The 18,261-nt window shown below is 41.2% G+C and overlaps 1 protein-coding gene across 3 annotated transcripts in view; it reads left to right on the forward strand.

Annotated features, from left to right (window-relative positions):
- Positions 1-18,261, forward strand: part of SSBP2 (single stranded DNA binding protein 2) — a 584,056-nt gene that overhangs the window by 503,072 nt on the left and 62,723 nt on the right. For 2 of the 3 annotated variants that reach the window (XM_033924042.1, XM_033924130.1), the window contains exons 6-10: positions 8,281-8,340; positions 8,465-8,531; positions 10,584-10,654; positions 11,907-11,998; positions 16,243-16,291. In XM_033924042.1, the coding sequence (XP_033779933.1) occupies positions 8,281-8,340; positions 8,465-8,531; positions 10,584-10,654; positions 11,907-11,998; positions 16,243-16,291 (339 nt within the window). The remainder of the gene's footprint in view (positions 1-8,280; positions 8,341-8,464; positions 8,532-10,583; positions 10,655-11,906; positions 11,999-16,242; positions 16,292-18,261) is intronic. The other variant, XM_033924217.1, reaches the window with a different exon arrangement.

The raw sequence follows: 18,261 nt of genomic DNA on the forward strand, positions 1-18,261 counted from the left end.
CAAACATAAAATCAGATTTCACCCATTCATGTCAATGGAAAAAATGTAAAACAGCTGCCAACGCAAAACCGGCTTGCCCGATTTGAACGAAACTTGGTATGCGGATCCCTCACTACCCGGGATGATATGTTCTGGGGGTCTCGCGGCCCAACTGCACACGTGGGCGGAGCTACAAACATAACTTCAGATTTCACCCATTCAAGTCAATGGGAAAAATGTAAAAAGCTGTGGGACCGATTTGAACTAAACTTGGTATGCTGATCCCTCACTACCTGGGGTGATATGTTCTGGGGGTCTCGCGGCCCACCTGCACACATGGGCGGAGCTACAAACAGAAAATCAGATTTCACCCATTCATGTCAATGGAAAAAATGTAAAAAACTGCCATTCTCACAGTAATTCCAACTATCTGGGGTGATATGTTCTGGGGGTCTCGCAGCCCACCTGCACATGTGGGCGGAGCTACAAACAGAACATCAGATTTCACCCATTCATGTCAAAGGAAAAAATGTAAAAAGCTGCCATTCTCACTGTGACCACTTTGGACGAAACTTGGTATGCAGATCCCTCACTACCTGGGGTGATATGTTCTGGGGGTCTCGCGGCCCACCTGCACACGTGGGCGGAGCTACAAACAGAAAATCAGATTTCACCCATTCATGTCAATGGAAAAAATGTAAAAAGCTGCCATTCTCACAGTAATTCACAAACAGCTTGACCGATTTGAACGAAACTTGGTATGCAGATCCCTCACTACCTGGGGTGATATGTTCTGGGGGTCTCGCGGCCCTCCTGCACACGTGGGCGGAGCTACAAACAGAAAATCAGATTTCACCCATTCATGTCAATGGAAAAAATGTAAAACGCTGTGGGACCGATTTGAACGAAAATTGATATGCAGATCCCTCACTACCGGGAGTGATATATTCTGGGGGTCTCGCGACCCACCTGCACACGTGGGCGGAGCTACAAACAGAAAATCAGATTTCACCCATTCATGTCAATGGAAAAAATGTAAAACGCTGTGGGACCGATTTGAACGAAAATTGGTATGCAGATCCCTCACTACCGGGGGTGATATGTTCTGGGGGTCTTGCGGCCCACATGCACACGTGTGCGGAGCTACAAACAGAAAATCAGATTTCACCCATTCAAGTCAATGGAAAAAATATAAAAAGCTGTGGGACCGTTTTGAACGAAAATTGGTATGCAGATCCCTCACTACCGGGAGTGATATGTTCTGGGGGTCTCGCGACCCACCTGCACACATGGGCGGAGCTACAAACAGAAAATCAGATTTCACCCATTCAAGTCAATGGAAAAAAATGTAAGAAGCTGTGGGACCGATTTGAACGAAATTTGGTATGCAGATCCCTCACTACCTGGGGTGATATGTTCTGGGGGTCTCGCGGCCCACCTGCACATGTGGGCGGAGCTACAAACAGAAAATCAGATTTCACCCATTCAAGTCATTGGAAAAAATGTACAAAGCTGTGTGACCGATTTGAACGAAACTTGGTATGCAGATCCCTCACTACCTGGGGTGATATGTTCTGGGGGTCTCGCGGCCCTCCTGCACACGTGGGAAGGGTGGGTTCACCCAAGAATGTATATGTTCTTGCTCCTGGAGGTGAAACTAAAAATGTTGTTTATAATCAATTTTTGTGTTAGTTGAATTGTATTCATTTTGTCAAATATTTCACATTATACTTTGAATATTTTACTTTTTATAAAGCTGTAACAAAATTATTTCATTCACCACTATAAAGTATCTTTATTTAAATCCATTTACAGTGTTATTGCTATAATTAAATACCCGTGCAACGCCGGGGCATCAGCTAGTACATTATATTTTCTTATAAAGCACATATTTTAACTGAAATCTCTGACATCCTCAGCCTTGCCATTCACAAAAACAGAAGGAAGAAAAGTTCCCATTTCCTGCTGTCTCATATCCCCTGCCTATACAATATTTTTCTTTTGTAGACCTTTAAAAAGTCTGACCAAATCCTTGTTTCACTTGCATTATAAAGTACTGAGGATGCCATCTCTCCCCATTCCCAGGTCCTAAAGTCTAAGACAGTAGTGCAAACTAGTGCTGCCCGATTCAGAAAAAAAGAATTTGATTCGATTCAGCCTATTGAATTGGTTTTTCGATTCGATTCGATTTTCCTGCCGAATTGGGTGGTTTTTTGTTTTTTTTTCAGACATCCTGGTGGGTTTATTTTATAGCTTTTTCACCCCCTTTGGCTTCTCCTAACCACACTGACGTTTGCGGTCTAACACCAGCTCTGGCAGCATACACTTTTCAAATCTGACATATTGTAATCACAAAACAGAAAATAAAATTATTTTTTCTACCTTTTGTTGTCTGGTCAATATTCAAATTTTGTTGGTCCCAGGCTCTGGTTGTCTTGCTTGCCAGGGTCTCCTTCTTTCTCCGTGCTAACCATCCATATGCCATCTCTATCCTCCACTTCCGTTTCCCTTCCCTCCCCCGGAGGTCTGGCATCTTTCCTTTTTTTTCATCTCCATCCACAGATTCACCTTTTCTCAACTACCCTTTCATCCAGCATCTCTCCCTCCTTCCCCACCACACCAGGGTCCGCCATCTCTCCCTTTCTTTTCCCAACTATCCTCCTATCCAGTATCTCTATCCCCCTCCACACCATCCCTTGTGTCCAACTTCTCTCCCTTTCTGTTCCTTCCCTTCCTAAATCCCATTATCCACCATCTTTCTCCCACTCCTCTGTTTTTAGACCCATTATTTCTTCCCCCCAAAGTCCGGCATATGCACGTATCTTTGAACCCCCTCTTCCTTCCCTACCTCCGTGTACTTTTACACAAGGACCTCCTCCCCTGGAGGTCTGTACCCCCTGATGGCCTTCCCCCCCCCGAAGGACTGCACCTCCCCCTGAAGGCCTGTCCCCCCTGAAGGATTGCACCTCCCCCCAAAGGTCTGTCCCCCCTTGAAGGACTACACCCCACCCCTGAAGGCCTGTCCCCCCGAAAGACTGCACCTCCCCCCCGAAGGTCTGTCCCCCCGAAGGCCTGCAGCCACCCTGAAGGCCTGCACCCCCTGAAGGACTGTATCTCCCCCCAAAGGTCTGTACAGCCCTGAAACCTGCACACACCCCCGAAGGCCTACACCCCATCCCTGAATGCCTGCACCCCCATCTGAAGGCCTGTCCCCCCCGAAGGACTGCACTTCCCCCCGAAGGTCTGTCCCCCCTGAAGGCCTGCACACCACCCCTGAAGGCCTGCACCCCCAAAGACCTGTACCTCCCCCAAAAGTCTGTCCCCCCCGAAGGCCTGCACCCCTCCTGAAGGCCTACACCCCATACCTGAAGGCCTGCACCCCCACTTGAACACCTATCCCCCCGCAGAAAGACTGCACCTCCCACCCAAAGGTCTGTCTCCCCTGAAGGCCAGTCCCCCCCTGAACCCCTGAAGGCCTGCACCCCCTTGAAGGCCTGCACCCGAAGGACTGTACCTCCCCCCCCCGAAGGTCTGTCTCCTCCCCCCGCCCCCCCCCCCCCCCCGGGAAGGCCTGTGTGTTCCCCTCTGGCCTCCTGCACCTCCCTTTACCCGATTGCAGCAGAAAGCAACCTGCATAAAGGATCGCAGGTACTTTAGCGATCCTTGTAGGTTGCCATAGGCCCCCGGAGTTGTCGTCCCTCTGCCGCGGTCCCGTCCCTCCTCTGATGTCAGAGGCAGGATCGCGGTAGAGGGACGACAACTCTGGAGGCCTTTGGCAACCTGCAAGGATCGCTAAAGTACCTGTGATCCTTTCTGCAGGTTGCTTTTTGCTGCAATCGGGTAAAGGGAGGCGTGAAAGCCTTGGGGTCGGGCCATGAGAAGGAAAGTTCCCAGGCCATGACTCCAAGGCCGGGAGCACCCTCCTCATGGCTTGCACCCGGGGCGGTCCACTCCCTCCCTGGCCCCCTTGGTACACCACTGATATATTATACAGATATTTAAATGCTTGAAAGATATTAATGAAAAACACAACTTCTCCAAAGACCGGGAAACTATAATACCAAAGGACATAAAATGAAACAGGAAGAAGGAAAATTTAAAAGCAACATCAAGAAATATTTTGTCACGTACAGAATGCCCCTCTGATAGAGGTGGTAGATAATTTCACACTATGGGATTTATGAGATAAAAATATCCGATAATCAGGAATATACCTTTCCAAGTTTTCCAAGTTTCCAAGTTTTATTATAAATTTAATGAATCGCTTATTCATAATTTACTAAGCGAATTACAGTAAATATAAAATATACGGTACATACAAATCAACATACAATTTAAAAATTTAGATAAAGTGGGTTAGACAAACAGACATACCGACAAAACTGAATAGGAGGGGGTATAGGGGTAAAGTTACAAAATTAATACTTTTGGAGAAAGAAAAGAGCCATAGAGGGAAAAAACATAAGGAGGGGTAACAATTTTTACATTCTTTTGTTTTTTCATTTTTAGTAGGGAGTCTACTGTACTGTATGTATTCCATTTAGAGGTTAAAAGCATCTTTAAAAAGAAAGGTTTTTAAGTTGTTTTTAAAACGGTTAATGTCTTTTTCATCTCTTATATATTGAGGTAGGGAATTCCAGACTTGGGGGGCCACTATTGAAAATATGTCATGACGTCTAGTGCCAATAACTTTTAAGGAAGGGACTGCCAGTAGCCATTGGGCCATGGATCGAAGAGAGCGGGATGTGTTATATGGAATGAGCGTTCTATTAATAAATTGCGGTTCACTAGTAGATAGAGTTTTAAATATTAGGAGCAAAATTTTAAAGGTAATGCGATGGTTAATGGGAAGCCAATGTGAATCGATCAAGAAACAAGTTACACGATCATATTTTTTACCATTGTGTATAAGTTTGACGGCAATGTTTTGAATTATCTGTAGGCGTTTCTTTTCTTTTTGAGTAATGTTCATTAGTAACGAATTACAATAGTCGAGCTTGGCAATGACAAGTGAGTGTATAAGAATATTCAGAGGTTTTGGTTCCAGAAACTTGGAGATAGAACTAATCATACGTAGTCGATAAAAACAAAATTTAATAGTATTACTTACGTATTCCTGAAATGCCTAATTTAACCCCTCTTTTACAAAACTGTGATAGCGATTTTTAGCGCAGGCTGGTGTGCTGAATGCTCTACACTGCTCCCAACACTCAGAGTTCCTATGAGCGTCGGGAGCAGTGCAGAGTATTCAGTGCACCAGCCTGCACTAAAAACCACTATTTACAGTCCAAATCAAAGGCAGATGAAAGATTAAACTGAACAAATATAGCCTGCATCTCTTTGCTAAAGAGTAGCTTAATTTTAAATGAAAGTCATCATTAATGTTTCTGTACTATATATTTTACAAAACAGTGAATGTATTGGATGTAAACAATTATAATTTTCTAGAAATGTAGACAATTTTAAGGCAACAAAAACAAAAACTGTGGATACAGATGTTCTGGAGATAATTTATTAAACACTGACATATAAAACCATGAAAATTCAATTAAAAAAAGTACAATGATAAAAAATACTGTGATAAAAATCCAACCGGACCCATTGATCATTGGGTCTCCCCATTTTTCTTTGTTGGGCGACAATTGTAAGGAAACAATTCCTTCTATAATTCATTTTTTCTTTATTATTTGTTAAGATTTCCTAAACCACTTTATTTGTTACACAATTCAAGCTAGAGTACATTCTAAACAAAAAAAATAGTAAGAAAGAAATGCTAAAATTAGACAGGAAAGAATGAACACAATCACACCCTAAACATAAGTACAATATGTATATATACACACACACAAGGGTAAATCAAAAAGTAAAGACAAAATACATTTAATGGCTTTAATAGAAGAAACCGTGAGCAATTGAACATATCACTTTTCCACATAATCCCCAATGCAAGATGACGCATTTGTTGTATCGTTCAACTAGCTTCTGCATTCCTTCAGAGAAGTTTTTGGCTGCTCCTGAAGCCAGGTGAGCATTATTTCCTTTACTTCATCATGCTTTGTCTTTTGCTCTCCGGATGCATCCAAGTCTTGTCGCCAGTGACAATTTTCTCACTAGAATGCGACCTTGGGTCTTCTAAATGGATCAAACATTTACAAATCATGCAAAACACTGCAATAAAACTTATCGAAAATGCTCAAAAATTTGATTGTGTTACACCCCTTCCTATGACCCATAGAATAACCTATAAAATCACACTCCTAACATTCAAAGTGATTCATAATAACCAACCAGATTTCCTGAATAATATCTTAATTCCGTATGCCCCATCCAGAACACTCAGATCACAGTCACAAAATTTTCTTACCGTTCCCTCACTTTGTATTATTAGCACTACACGTATAACGAATTTTGCGGTTACTGCCCTGACCCTTTGGAATTCACTACCCCCTGAATTACGTGAAGGAAGTACTCTAGAACGATTTAAAGAAAAACTAAAAACATTCCTCTTCAAAGATGCGTTTAATCTTTAATACCCCTTCCACTCAAACGTCACAAGTCCTTCTTGCTCTGGCTTTCAGATGAGATTCTCCCCTTTTTGTATTTCCCTTAGATGGCTACCTTTGCTATTAGAAAATGTATTTTCTACCTCCAACCTTATCGTTCCAGTAAGTCCTGTTTGTCTGATGTTCGTTACCCTGTTTAATAATTTTATTATGTAAAACCGCTTAGAAGTTTGATAGGTGGTATATGAAATATTTATTAGAACTTGAAACTTAAAAAGTGCCTCCTTAGTGTCTGCTGTTCTTATTTAATAGAGTATAGGAAAACTTCAGGGCTGTATCATTAGTCATGTTTCAGACATAAAGAATCCATGTTACCTCTGTTGATCAATATTTACTGCATTTGCATGCATTGAGGGGCTAACTTGTGCATTGACCCTAAGAAGCTAAAACTGCAAAATATTTTCATAAAAGGGGCTTTACAGTATACAAACACCAGCAAAAATGGTAATGCTTTTTCGCCGTTTAATGTGCAAAAACATTTTGCATTGCGGTGAGCCTTAAAGGGGCTGCTAGCTTCAAATTCAGAGGCCCTGCCCCCCAATGTCAAGGTGACTCTGATTTCTTAATGGACCAGTGGACATCTGACTATCACCCTGCCAATAGTACAAGACCTCCTTCCTGGAAGAGGACTTCAAATCTCTGGTGGTGTAGTGTCCCCAATCTATCCCTCCTATGCTCCACATTGCAGCCCAGAATACTAGTACTTGGGTGACCTACTCTCAAGTTCATAAGTTTTATTTTGATTTGATAAATCGCTTATTCAAATTACTAAGCGAGTTACAGCAGAATAAAATAAATATACATTTAGACATACTATTTAAAATTAACAGTAATAGGTTGGACAGACAAGTTTACAAACTAATTGATACACTGTTCTTTAGGTCCCAACCCATTCTAAAAGAAAGAAAAGCATGTCATCATACTAGAGACCTCTGGCCTTCCCAATCCCTAACTCACTCCAAACTGCTAAGAACCCTAAGGAGGCAGGAAAAATCCCCATTTGCTCCTGCCTGGAACCACTAGGAATCAAGTGCTGCCATTTTGCAAGATAGTGGCACCGGGGCAGGAGCAACTGAGGCTCACTCTTGCCTCCTTCTGATTCTTACCAGTGAGCCTAGACTGGAGAAGAGTGGGTGGGGCTTGAGGGAGAGAGCCATGTCTATATTTAGATTTTGAACCCAAGACAATGGAGAGAGAGAATGCCTAAGGGCATGTTTGACCACCCAAGATTTAAAGTCCCCTAGTTCACACTGACTTGGGGGGGAGAAATCTATGAATCAAGACCTGTGATCTGCTGCTGCTCTGCAAAAGGGGGCAGATTTTGAAAGAAACTTCTCATGTGTTGCCATGCCCAGGAACATAGTAAGAAATTTCTCATAAGATGTATCTAAAGGATTTAAAGCTGATCTGTATCCTGGAGCTAAATTTTCCAAAAAGGGCCAATATACTGCATTTTTTAGCTTAATGTATCGGCTTCATAGTCTTCATTTTCACCAACAATTTGAAGTGACAGACTCCCATGGACCTGGCATATTCCCTTTTGAATAGGGAGCGTATTGTAACATTACCAGGTGGGATTTATTCCAAAAGAGATGGGTAGAGGTAAACATTGTTGAATGATCTCTATTCATTGCATTCCTTTCCTTATTTTTATGGATTTTTATATATTAACATACACTTAGGCATAGCAACCAAGCATGCTTTCTTAAAGTATTAAACATATTCTTTTTACCTCTAGCCTTTCATGTCACCACGATACCCTGGAGGTCCAAGGCCACCTTTAAGAATACCCAATCAGGTAACAATCTCTTTAAGATCTCTGTTACTTGACTGCTGCAAATGATACTGCCCTGAAAATACTTAATGTATTGTATATGGCATCTTTTGATCAATCATTTGATCAATCATTTCTTAATATTTAGGCTCTTGGAGGTGTTCCTGGAAGCCAAGCGCTGATACCTAGTGGAATGGACCCAACACGGCAACAAGGTGAAATATTTGTATATGAAGTGTATAATTCGTTATTTTTTTAAAAAATGTGTATTGTTTTCTAACTTTAAAGTGTTATTGTTGCATCAAAGGGGGCAGGATGTGTCAGAGGGAAAGCCCTGGAACAGGCTGCAGCCAATGTATAAGTATTGGTGTCAATGGCAAGGATCCAGAGAAGAGCTGGTTTAGGGTACACTCGGAGGGGAAGAAAGGAGTTGAACTGCAGGCAGGGTGGAGAGAAAGAGATGCCAGACCATGGACCGGCGGGGTATTAAGAACAAGGAGAGGATAAAGAGATGTTTGACCATTGACCATGCACGGGGGGGGGGGAGGGGAAGGGAGAGAAAAATAGAGAAAGAGATAATGGACTGCAGGATGGAGAAGAGGGCAGGAGATGCATATAAAGGGGGGAGGAAGGATGAAGAGATACATAATAGACATAGGAGTTGTGGAAAGGGAGAGTGAGATGTAAAACTGGAAGGAGGGAAGAGGTTGGACTCAGAGGGGTGGAGGGAGAGAATAAAGAGAGAAAGATAATGGACCTGTATGTTTGGAGGATGGAGGGAGGGAGAGAGAGAGAGATAATTGATTTGTGAGTGGAGCAAAGAAAAAAAAGGAGAAGAAAGAGGTATTGGTGAGGAGAGCATAGATGGGAGGAAAGGAAGAGAGATAATGGACCTGGGGGTGGAGGGGAAGGAGAGAGAGAATCTGGACAATGGGTAGAAGAGAGAGAACAGAGGGAGAGATGTTGGACCTGGAAGCTGGAGAGAGGGAAATATTGATATTTCGATCAAGTATTAATTTACTGTTAATCCCAGTTATTATTAACTAGGTCTCATTAAATAAAATGAGACCTGTTTAAAATACCACAGTTTAAGAGTAGTCCAAGTTGATAACTTCCTCCCCATAGTTACTAATAACTGAGTTTAACAGTAAAATAACATGTCTTAATAATTGGTGTACTTAATTGATAACTGCACATTGATAACTGTACCCCTAAGGAGGGAATTCATCAATGGTGCAAGCTAAACGCTGAAGACATTATATTCCTGTCCAAAATATTATGGCTAGAATAATGATGAAATAAGAGGTATGATTATATTACGCCTATTTTATATCAATTGCATTGGCTTCCTGTAGCTGTTCTTACGTATTATGCTTTAAAAACATCGTATTTGATGTTCAATTCACCACATCTGGGTCTCCCTGTTTACTTTTCAAATTTTGATAAAGTATACACCTCAGAGGACACTGCGTTCATCTCAAAAAGACTTCAGTTTACAGAGCTCAATTTGATTAGGCCTTCAGTTACGAGGAAAAGAGCATTTTCATATATGGGCCCTTTACTTTAGGGTTCTTTAACAGACGAATAGCATTTGTATTTTAGCTTTCCTAAAGGCTGTTTCAGCAATATTTTAATTAAGAACTTATAGGTTTGATCAGTGGTGACATCTTGCAAGGAGCGCAGGTACCCCTCCTCCTCTCTGCCCCCCCCTGCTCCTCCCCTGCCTTGCATGACCCTTGCCTTACCCCGTACCTTTTGTCCTTCTCCGGCGCGAGCAACATCGCTGCCCGTGTTAGCATCGGCACTCTCTCTGTTATCACTTACGGGTCCTGTGCCTAGAAAGTGACGTCAGAGGGTGAGCGGACACTGACACGTGCATGGGGGGCCGGGGGGAAGAGAGCAGGGGAGGGGTACCTTTCACCCTCGCAATGCCACTGGCTTTGATATCTATTTTTATGGATGGTAAACTGTGTTATGTTAGATTGAATTTGTTATCAATTGATTGGTTTTGTAAACCACTTATAAAATTAATAAATCCAATCCAATCCAAATGGTAGAGATATAATACAACCTCACCAATATGCTTTTTAGGGTAGGATGTAGTACTGATTCGGTGTTGGCATCTGTGCTTAGTGACCTGCCACTTAAATTTCCACCAGAAATTAATTTTATTTTTACTTAAAATATTATAGTATTTCTTTGATTCTTTAATGGTTGCTTGAGTTCTGATTAATAGAGTCTACTGTACCAATTTTTTTTTTCTTCAGGCCATCCAAACATAGGTGGGCCAATGCAGCGAATGACTCCTCCGCGAGGAATGGTTCCTATTGGACCACAGGTATGATACAAATCATATTTCTGTATAATGCATTTTGTTATTCAGTATATATATGTGTATATATATATTTATATATATATATGAGTATTTACTACAATCACCTCTTTTTTGTATGATATACTGTATCTGATTTTTCAAAAGAAATGCAAACCTATTTTGTGCTTTACTGTCTTAACAGTATATTCTGTGAACATTGTTATTGTGTTAGGTTCATTACCACAGCTTTTAGATATTCAGTCAACAGTAAGTTTAAAGGGTTCACAGATTTTAATTTTTTTTATTGCATGTGTAACCCAAATCCTTAAAAACGAAGGACCTTTGTACCTATTACAAGGTTAGTGTGGTCACTAATGTCTTAAGGGATCAGTGTTTACCAAACTTTCTGTGGCCACCACCCCATTTTGTCAACCACAGACAAAATACCCCCTGCCCAGCCCTACCCCGATGCCATCCTGTAGTTTCATCTTTGATGCTGCTGTTCTTATTCACCTCGCTTGGAGACTGCTCAGCCTAGTTGTAGTGCAGGGTCACATCCCACCCCCCTCCAAGCTAGGGTGTGAATTCAAATGCAGATTTTGTAACTCCATTTGGAGTCACAACCCATTGTATTGGAAGTGCTGGTTTACCTAAATTGTGAGACAGACAAAGTAGCAGACAGGCTCTTTCAGTTGTTGATCTTATCCTGTTAATTTTTCATCCTTTTCCTCATACCTCCCTTGGATCTGATCTCTCACTCCTTGCAGAATTCATAACTCTAGTTATAAGGTTGCAGAAGGCAGACAATCTGGGGCCTACCCCCTCCAGGTATCTCTGTTGGAGGGAGAAAGGGAGGACCCCTTTAACACAAGCTGAATTAATCACTATCCATGTCCTGCCTCTTCTGCTGCCTAAGACATAAGCGCCTAAAACATAAGAAGGGATATGAAAGTCAACAGATGAGGGGGGAGATTGGGACAGATATTTCTGAATTCAAATCACAATTTTTCAGAAATTACTGTGGAAGCTTAAGATTGAGGGATCTATAATTTCTGCAAAATCTGTTTAAGTAAAGCCTTATTAATATCAATAGTAACTTACTAGCAGGAGTGTGAGAATGATGATTAATGTGATGAGGGCTGGAATAAAAATGAAAATTCCGGTAGGGCATATTGTCTGAGGCGCTGTCCAGTCCTCTGTTGTGTGGGGAAAGTCATTAACCTGTTGTCCTTTCTTTCCCCCTCCTCTTTGGTTTTGTTTTTTTGTTTTGTGGTAGTCTGACCCTTGGTTATCATTGCAGAACTATGGAGGTGGAATGAGACCCCCCATGAACACTTTAGGTGGTCCTGGAATGCCCGGAATGAGCATGTAAGAAAAATGTTATATTATTACAGCTTTCTTCTGAACAAAGCTATTCCATGTTTACAACAAAAACATCTATCAGTTCAGTTGTGGTACATAAGAACTGTGGAAAAAAAAATGCTACAAGGAAAAAGTCCCGATTAACTGACCTTAACTGTCTTTTTCTACCTTGAGTTTCCCTTCGGATTAATCTCAGTTGTGATTTAGGAGCCAATGTAGAAAGCCACAAGGTAGACCCGCGCATGGCTTTCTTTTCTACTGCAAGCATAATATTGTGCCATGCAACAAACAAATTGTATGCAAATTGGGTGCATACAGAACTTGCATTGTAATTATGTTGAGTGGGGGGGAGGCTACCAGATACATGCGCACAAATGTTTTGCAGTAAGCGAGCTTCTTGTGTGCACATCTGAACAAAAATGAGAGCCAGCACACATCAGCACTTATTATTCTGCATATAAAAACCAGCTTTGCAAAAAATTAGAGCATTGAAGAACAGGTGCTAATGTGCGCCAATACTTTCTTTTTAGTTTGGATGTGCACACATGATCTGTTACCAGTCTTTTAAACTTGCAGGCAGTTCTTTCTGGTTGCAGAAGTAGACCAAACTGGCATCTAAATCTTAAAAACTTGTTCTATATCCTTTCCATTAAACATCCTTTGTTATCCCGGACCTGGAGAAAAGTTTTTTGCACTGTGCATGTGTCAAAAGCCACCATTTCCTTCTCTGTATTGAATGAAATATTTAATAGCCTTCAGTACCATACATTTAAATTCAATGTGTGACCATATCTTCTGTGCAAGTTAATACTGTGTTCAATCCCTCTGGGCATTGCTCGGCCAGTAACATGCAAGTGCAACCCATAATAACTGCGTAATAAGGCTTTCAATACTAGCAGGAAGACCAGGTCATATTGTATGGAAGCAATTCTATCTTTAATTTCCCTCACCAAAGACAATTAGATCATTCAATGCCCTGATCTCCTCCCATGGCTTCCAGTATCATCTTTATGCTGAAGACTCCCAGCTCTACCTCTCTACACCTGAAATTTCACCTAAAGTCCAAGAAAAAGTCTGCTTGTTTGGCTGACATCATTGCCTGGATGCCCTGCCGTCATTTGAAACTAAATATGTCCAAGACTGAGCTGCTCCTCTTTCCTCCTAAACCCTCTGCTGCTCCTCCTCCTTTCTCCATTTCTGTAAATAATATTGTCATTGTTCCAGTCTCCTCTGCTCGCAACCTTGGAGGCATCTTCGATTCTGACCTCTCATTTTCTACGTATATCCAACATGCTGCTAAGACCTGACGCTTCTGTCTCTTCAATATCACCAAAATTTGCCCCTTCCTCTCTGAGTACAATACCCGTTCCTTTGTCTCATAAACTCATGCTTAGATTACTGCAATCTACTCCTAAATGGTATCCCTCAGTGTTGCCTCTCCTCCTTGCAATCTGTGCAAAACTCTGCTGCGATACTCATCTTCTATTAACCTCGCTATGCTCATGTCAACCCTCTCCTTAAGTCACTTCACTGGCTCCCTATCGCATACAGTTCAAGATCTTATTGCTGACCTATAAGTGTGTTCATTCTGCTGTCCCTGAATATCTCTCTTCACTTCTCTCTCCTTATACACCTCTTTATACTCCTTATACTCTCTCCTTATACCGTTCCCCAGATAAGTCACTCTTAACGTTACCCTTCTCCTCCACTGCCAATTCCAGACTTCATTCCTTTCATCTAGCTGCCCCCTATGCCTGAGTTTGTCCATCAAGCCCCTTCCCTTGTTTAAAAGCAGACTGAAAACCCACCTTTTTATATAGCTTTCAATCCTTAGCCCTACTCCTCTGCCTTCCAACCCAGCCCCCCCTTAACTGTATCCATGACATCCTGTTTGTCTTTGGGAAGCAGAGCTGAGCTTCTGATGTCATAATGGCTCTTCCACCAATAAGAACCAATCTCATCAGTGATGTCACAATGGCTTGATTGTCCTGTACCTCCTCTGCCCTCCAACCCAGCCAGATGATTAACCGTTCCCCTTAACTGTATCCATGACATCTTATTTGTCTGTCTTGCCTGTTTAGATTGTAAGCTCTTTCAAGCAGGGACTGTTTTCTTACTCTTTGTGACTCAATACAGCGCTGCATGCGTCTGGTAGCGCTATAGAAATAATTAATAGTAGTAGTATTTGCTCAATGGAAGGCATCCTTCTTTTATCAGGCTCCTTTAATTTGGATTGATCTCCCTGTATTAATAAGATCTGTAGGTCAATATGCTGTTTTCAGAAAACTTTTAAAGACATTCTTGTTTAAAAAAAAAATTATCTTGAAATTTATCATCTTCTACGGTTAATGACGACATTATGCTTAACTGGGTTTGTTCTCAGTAATAGAAATATATTGTTTTCCACCAGGAATTCGTAAGGGCTTTTGGCGGAATATAAGTCAGAATGTCATGTAATGCTATGTAATGTGTCGGCCTCCCAGGGAGCTTATTAGTAAATCTCTTCCGATTTGCCTACTAATGCTGTCAGAGCTGAAACAATGCCATTAACCTTGTTTAAATATATCGAGAATACATTTTTAGTGTATCTTCAGAAATGTGGGATGGCATTTTAGAAAGTACGTACTAGCATTTTAGGACAGGATCAGCCAGCGTATAGTCTGTTCTAGAATACATTAGAAATGAATGTCTGTTTTCTGGTTACAAAAAAAGTGGGTATATATAAAAACCTCAGAAACATATAAAATGACACAAGCCTAAATTGAGAGTCTTCTCAGCCGGTACTGGATAGACTTGCACAGTCTGTGTCCCATATGTGGTGATTTGGTGTAGAATGGGCTGGGGAGGGCATCAATGGGAACTCCACTAACTGGAACATGGCCAAACTTTATGGCAGACATTCTGCAAACAGGATGGTTGGATAGGCTGGAGTGAGCTTGGATGGCAACTTCAGCATTTGGAGCCTAGGACAATACCAGGTGGATTTTACAGTCTATGACCCAGAAATATCAAAGAAGAGTCAAGTTAATGGATATTCTGTAACTAATGGGCAAATCCAAAGCCAGCCAGAAATGGGCGCAAGAAAAGATTGGTGCTGAGTGTGATTCTGTAAAGGGCACACACTCTTTACAGAATCATGCTTGATGCTTTTTCTGCTCGATAACTTTAGGTGCCAGACTTATATCTGTTGAAATCAAGTTGGGCGCACCGACCCATTGTGTTATAAGAATGCGCGCAACTTTATGGAACGCCCCTGACATGCCAATGCTTCTCCCCTGGCACTGTTCTTTTTGATTTTCACACTATAGGATGTGGGTGCAAAGCATTATAGAATAGTGTGCCATTCAATGCATGTGCAAATCCTAATCGTTGCCAATTAACATCAATAGTTGGATGTTAGTAGCCAATTATTGTTCATTAATGGCTTATTAGCCAATTAAGTTATGCGTGCATATCAGGATTGTTCCCAAATTTACATCCCCAAATCTGGGCATCATACATAGAATCCAGGAGTATATGTACTCAAAGTATAGACAGCAGCTTACATGTCAGAAAGTGGAATGAGGCTATTATGGCCTGGCTTCTCAAAACAGCACCGTTCAGAAGGCGCTGGTAGTTGCCCAAACGGCACCTAAGTTAAGTGTTTTAATTGGCCATTAATGGTGTGGCAATTGACCGCACCGTTAAAACAATTCTTATTGTATTTTCCTTTTTTTTAAATTTTATTTTAATTTTTTGTAAACCGTGCCGAGCTGTATCTTTATAGAGCTTAAGGTTTAGTTTAGTTTAGACGCACAGAGAGAAGGAGAGGCGCCGGCTCTCGTTGCAAGAGGCACGTCCTGTAGGCAGTCAACCACTGCTGGCACCTCGCAACACACCTGAAATCTCGGGCAGCACACTAGTGTGCCATGACACACAGTTTGTTATACACTGGTATAGTGGTACCTTATGTTGCTATTCAAGGCTTTCTGGAGTAACAGATGTTTTAATTTTCATTGCTATGAGAATATAAGATACCAGTGATAAACTGGCTCTGCTTTGCATGACTTAATAATACAGGCTAAATGGACTTCCTTAAAAGAATTCAGTGTGCCAAAAATCAGAATAAAAGAGGAGGCTTTTGCAAAGACAGCCATAAAGAACTTAAGACCGCAGAATCCTTATCACTTGTTTTAGTATGGTATGCTTGTTGGATTATTCCCAAATTCTCTTATGTTTGAACAAAACTCCATCTGTCTCATTCTGTTCAGGGGTCCAGGAGGTGGTAGACCATGGCCAAACCAAGCAAATGCAAACTCAGTAAGTAAACATCTAAATACCTATGTCAAGATCCTACAGTTTTAAGTTGTCTGCCTCTAACGAGCAAGTGAAGAGGGAATAAAATCAATGCATAACAAGGAATGAAAGATTTGTATTGTTCAGTATGGAATGCTAAGGTCTGCAGAATATGTCAGCTCACTTCTGCATTACAGTTCCTTGTTGAAGTGATTGCCTATAGGGGCCTTAGCACTGAGTTGAAGTCACTCAAATCACCATTGATCTGGTCATTGCGTGATTACAGTGAGTCCTGACTGGAGAGAGAAAGAGAGAGACAAAAATGTAAAACTGAGGGAAATGAGAATACAAAAAGGACACTTCCACAGTGGTCACTAACCCCCTCCTACCCTTCAAAGATCTGAATGAAACAGTGCATACCTGTCTCAAGAACAGCAACACATGGTATGAGAAAGGCTAGTAGAGTTTCACAGAGTTGTCTTAAGTAGCCAGGTGGATGGGCTAGTGAACCACAGAGAGAAGGGCACAGGCACATACTCTAACCACTACATTTATGGTGGAAAGTGTGAGCCCACTAAAACCCACCAAAACCCTACTCTACTTCCATATAGGTGCCACCTGCAGTCATAAAAGCTATAGGGATGGTAAACATGTGGGTATGGTAGAATTAGGGGGAGTTTTGGAGGGCTCAGCATAAATTATAAAGGGTATATGGTGAGATATAGATCTGGAACCCTCACTGCTCTGTTGGTAGGTCTATGTGGCCAGTCCATTACAATGTTGACCCCACCCATATCCAAATAGTCTGGATAAGGGCATTTTGAATTTGGACGTTTTTGTGGTCAAAAATGGCAAACAAAGTTGGATGCCTTGTTGGCCAAGACGTCTAAATAGGTGATTTTCGGAAAAAAAACAAAAATAAAACAAACACCATTTGGTTTTGCCAGTTTTGAAAATGCCGTTTCTCCGCCGCTGACTTTGGACATCTTGCAGGAAACGTCCAAAGTCAAGCTATTGAAAATGGCCCTCCACGGCTCTTTTTCAAGATTTAAAGACAATTTGTCTAAAACAGAAATATTGAACCTATCAATTCCAGTGCAAAGAGTTTGAATAGCTTAGCATTTTGTTGGGTGAAGGGGCCCATTAGGTACTTAGGAGTCCAGGAGGAGGTGGACTGGACATAGCTCCTGGCGGAATTCTGCACTTAAAATTACACAAAATCTTTGAAAATTTAGCACACAATATTTGAAAATTCTGCAAAGCTTATTTGTAGTGTTTTGCATAGAATTCTCCTATCCTGAGGCCTGAAATTCCTTCCTGCCTTTTCCTTTCTCAGATTTCAGCCTCCTCAAGGTTATTTCAGCCTCCTCAAGATTATTAGTACATTTGATACAATCACTTAATAAGTGTTTCTAAGCGAAATACACCAATAAAAATATGAATACATAAAGTATCATACAACCTAAAAAGCTAATCTCAATAAAAACATTAAAACAAAATGAATACATATACTAACTGGTACGTAAGGAAAAAAAGGGGTATAACTACAATTTGTGTTAGAAAAGAGAAAGATAACATATGTGGAAGGCACAGTAGGGAGGGGGATTGGAAGAAATTTTAAAAAGAGGAATTGCAATAGCATTTTAGAAGAGCTATAGGTCAAAAGCAACTTTAAACAGAAAGCTTTTCAAGGAACTTTTAAAGTATGTAAGATTTTCTTCTTCTCTAAGATATAATGGCGTAGAGGGGCATAATTAAAAAAAAAAAAATGTCTAAGTCCCCTTTTGGCCTAAGGCCCTAAACGCTGAAAGTAGCAGAAGGGAAAATGTCCATTCTCAAAAAAAAAGGTCCCAAATGAGGGGTTGTCTTTTTTGTTCAAAAATGTTTTATTAGTTTTCAAAAATAAGGTATAACAAGATATAACAGTTGTATACTACAAAGACACTGTATACATAAGAAGCTAGAAAAACAAGGCATATACATGAGTGTATTCA

This window comes from Geotrypetes seraphini, chromosome 1 (genome assembly GCF_902459505.1).
Source record: "Geotrypetes seraphini chromosome 1, aGeoSer1.1, whole genome shotgun sequence".
NCBI lineage: Eukaryota > Metazoa > Chordata > Amphibia > Gymnophiona > Dermophiidae > Geotrypetes > Geotrypetes seraphini.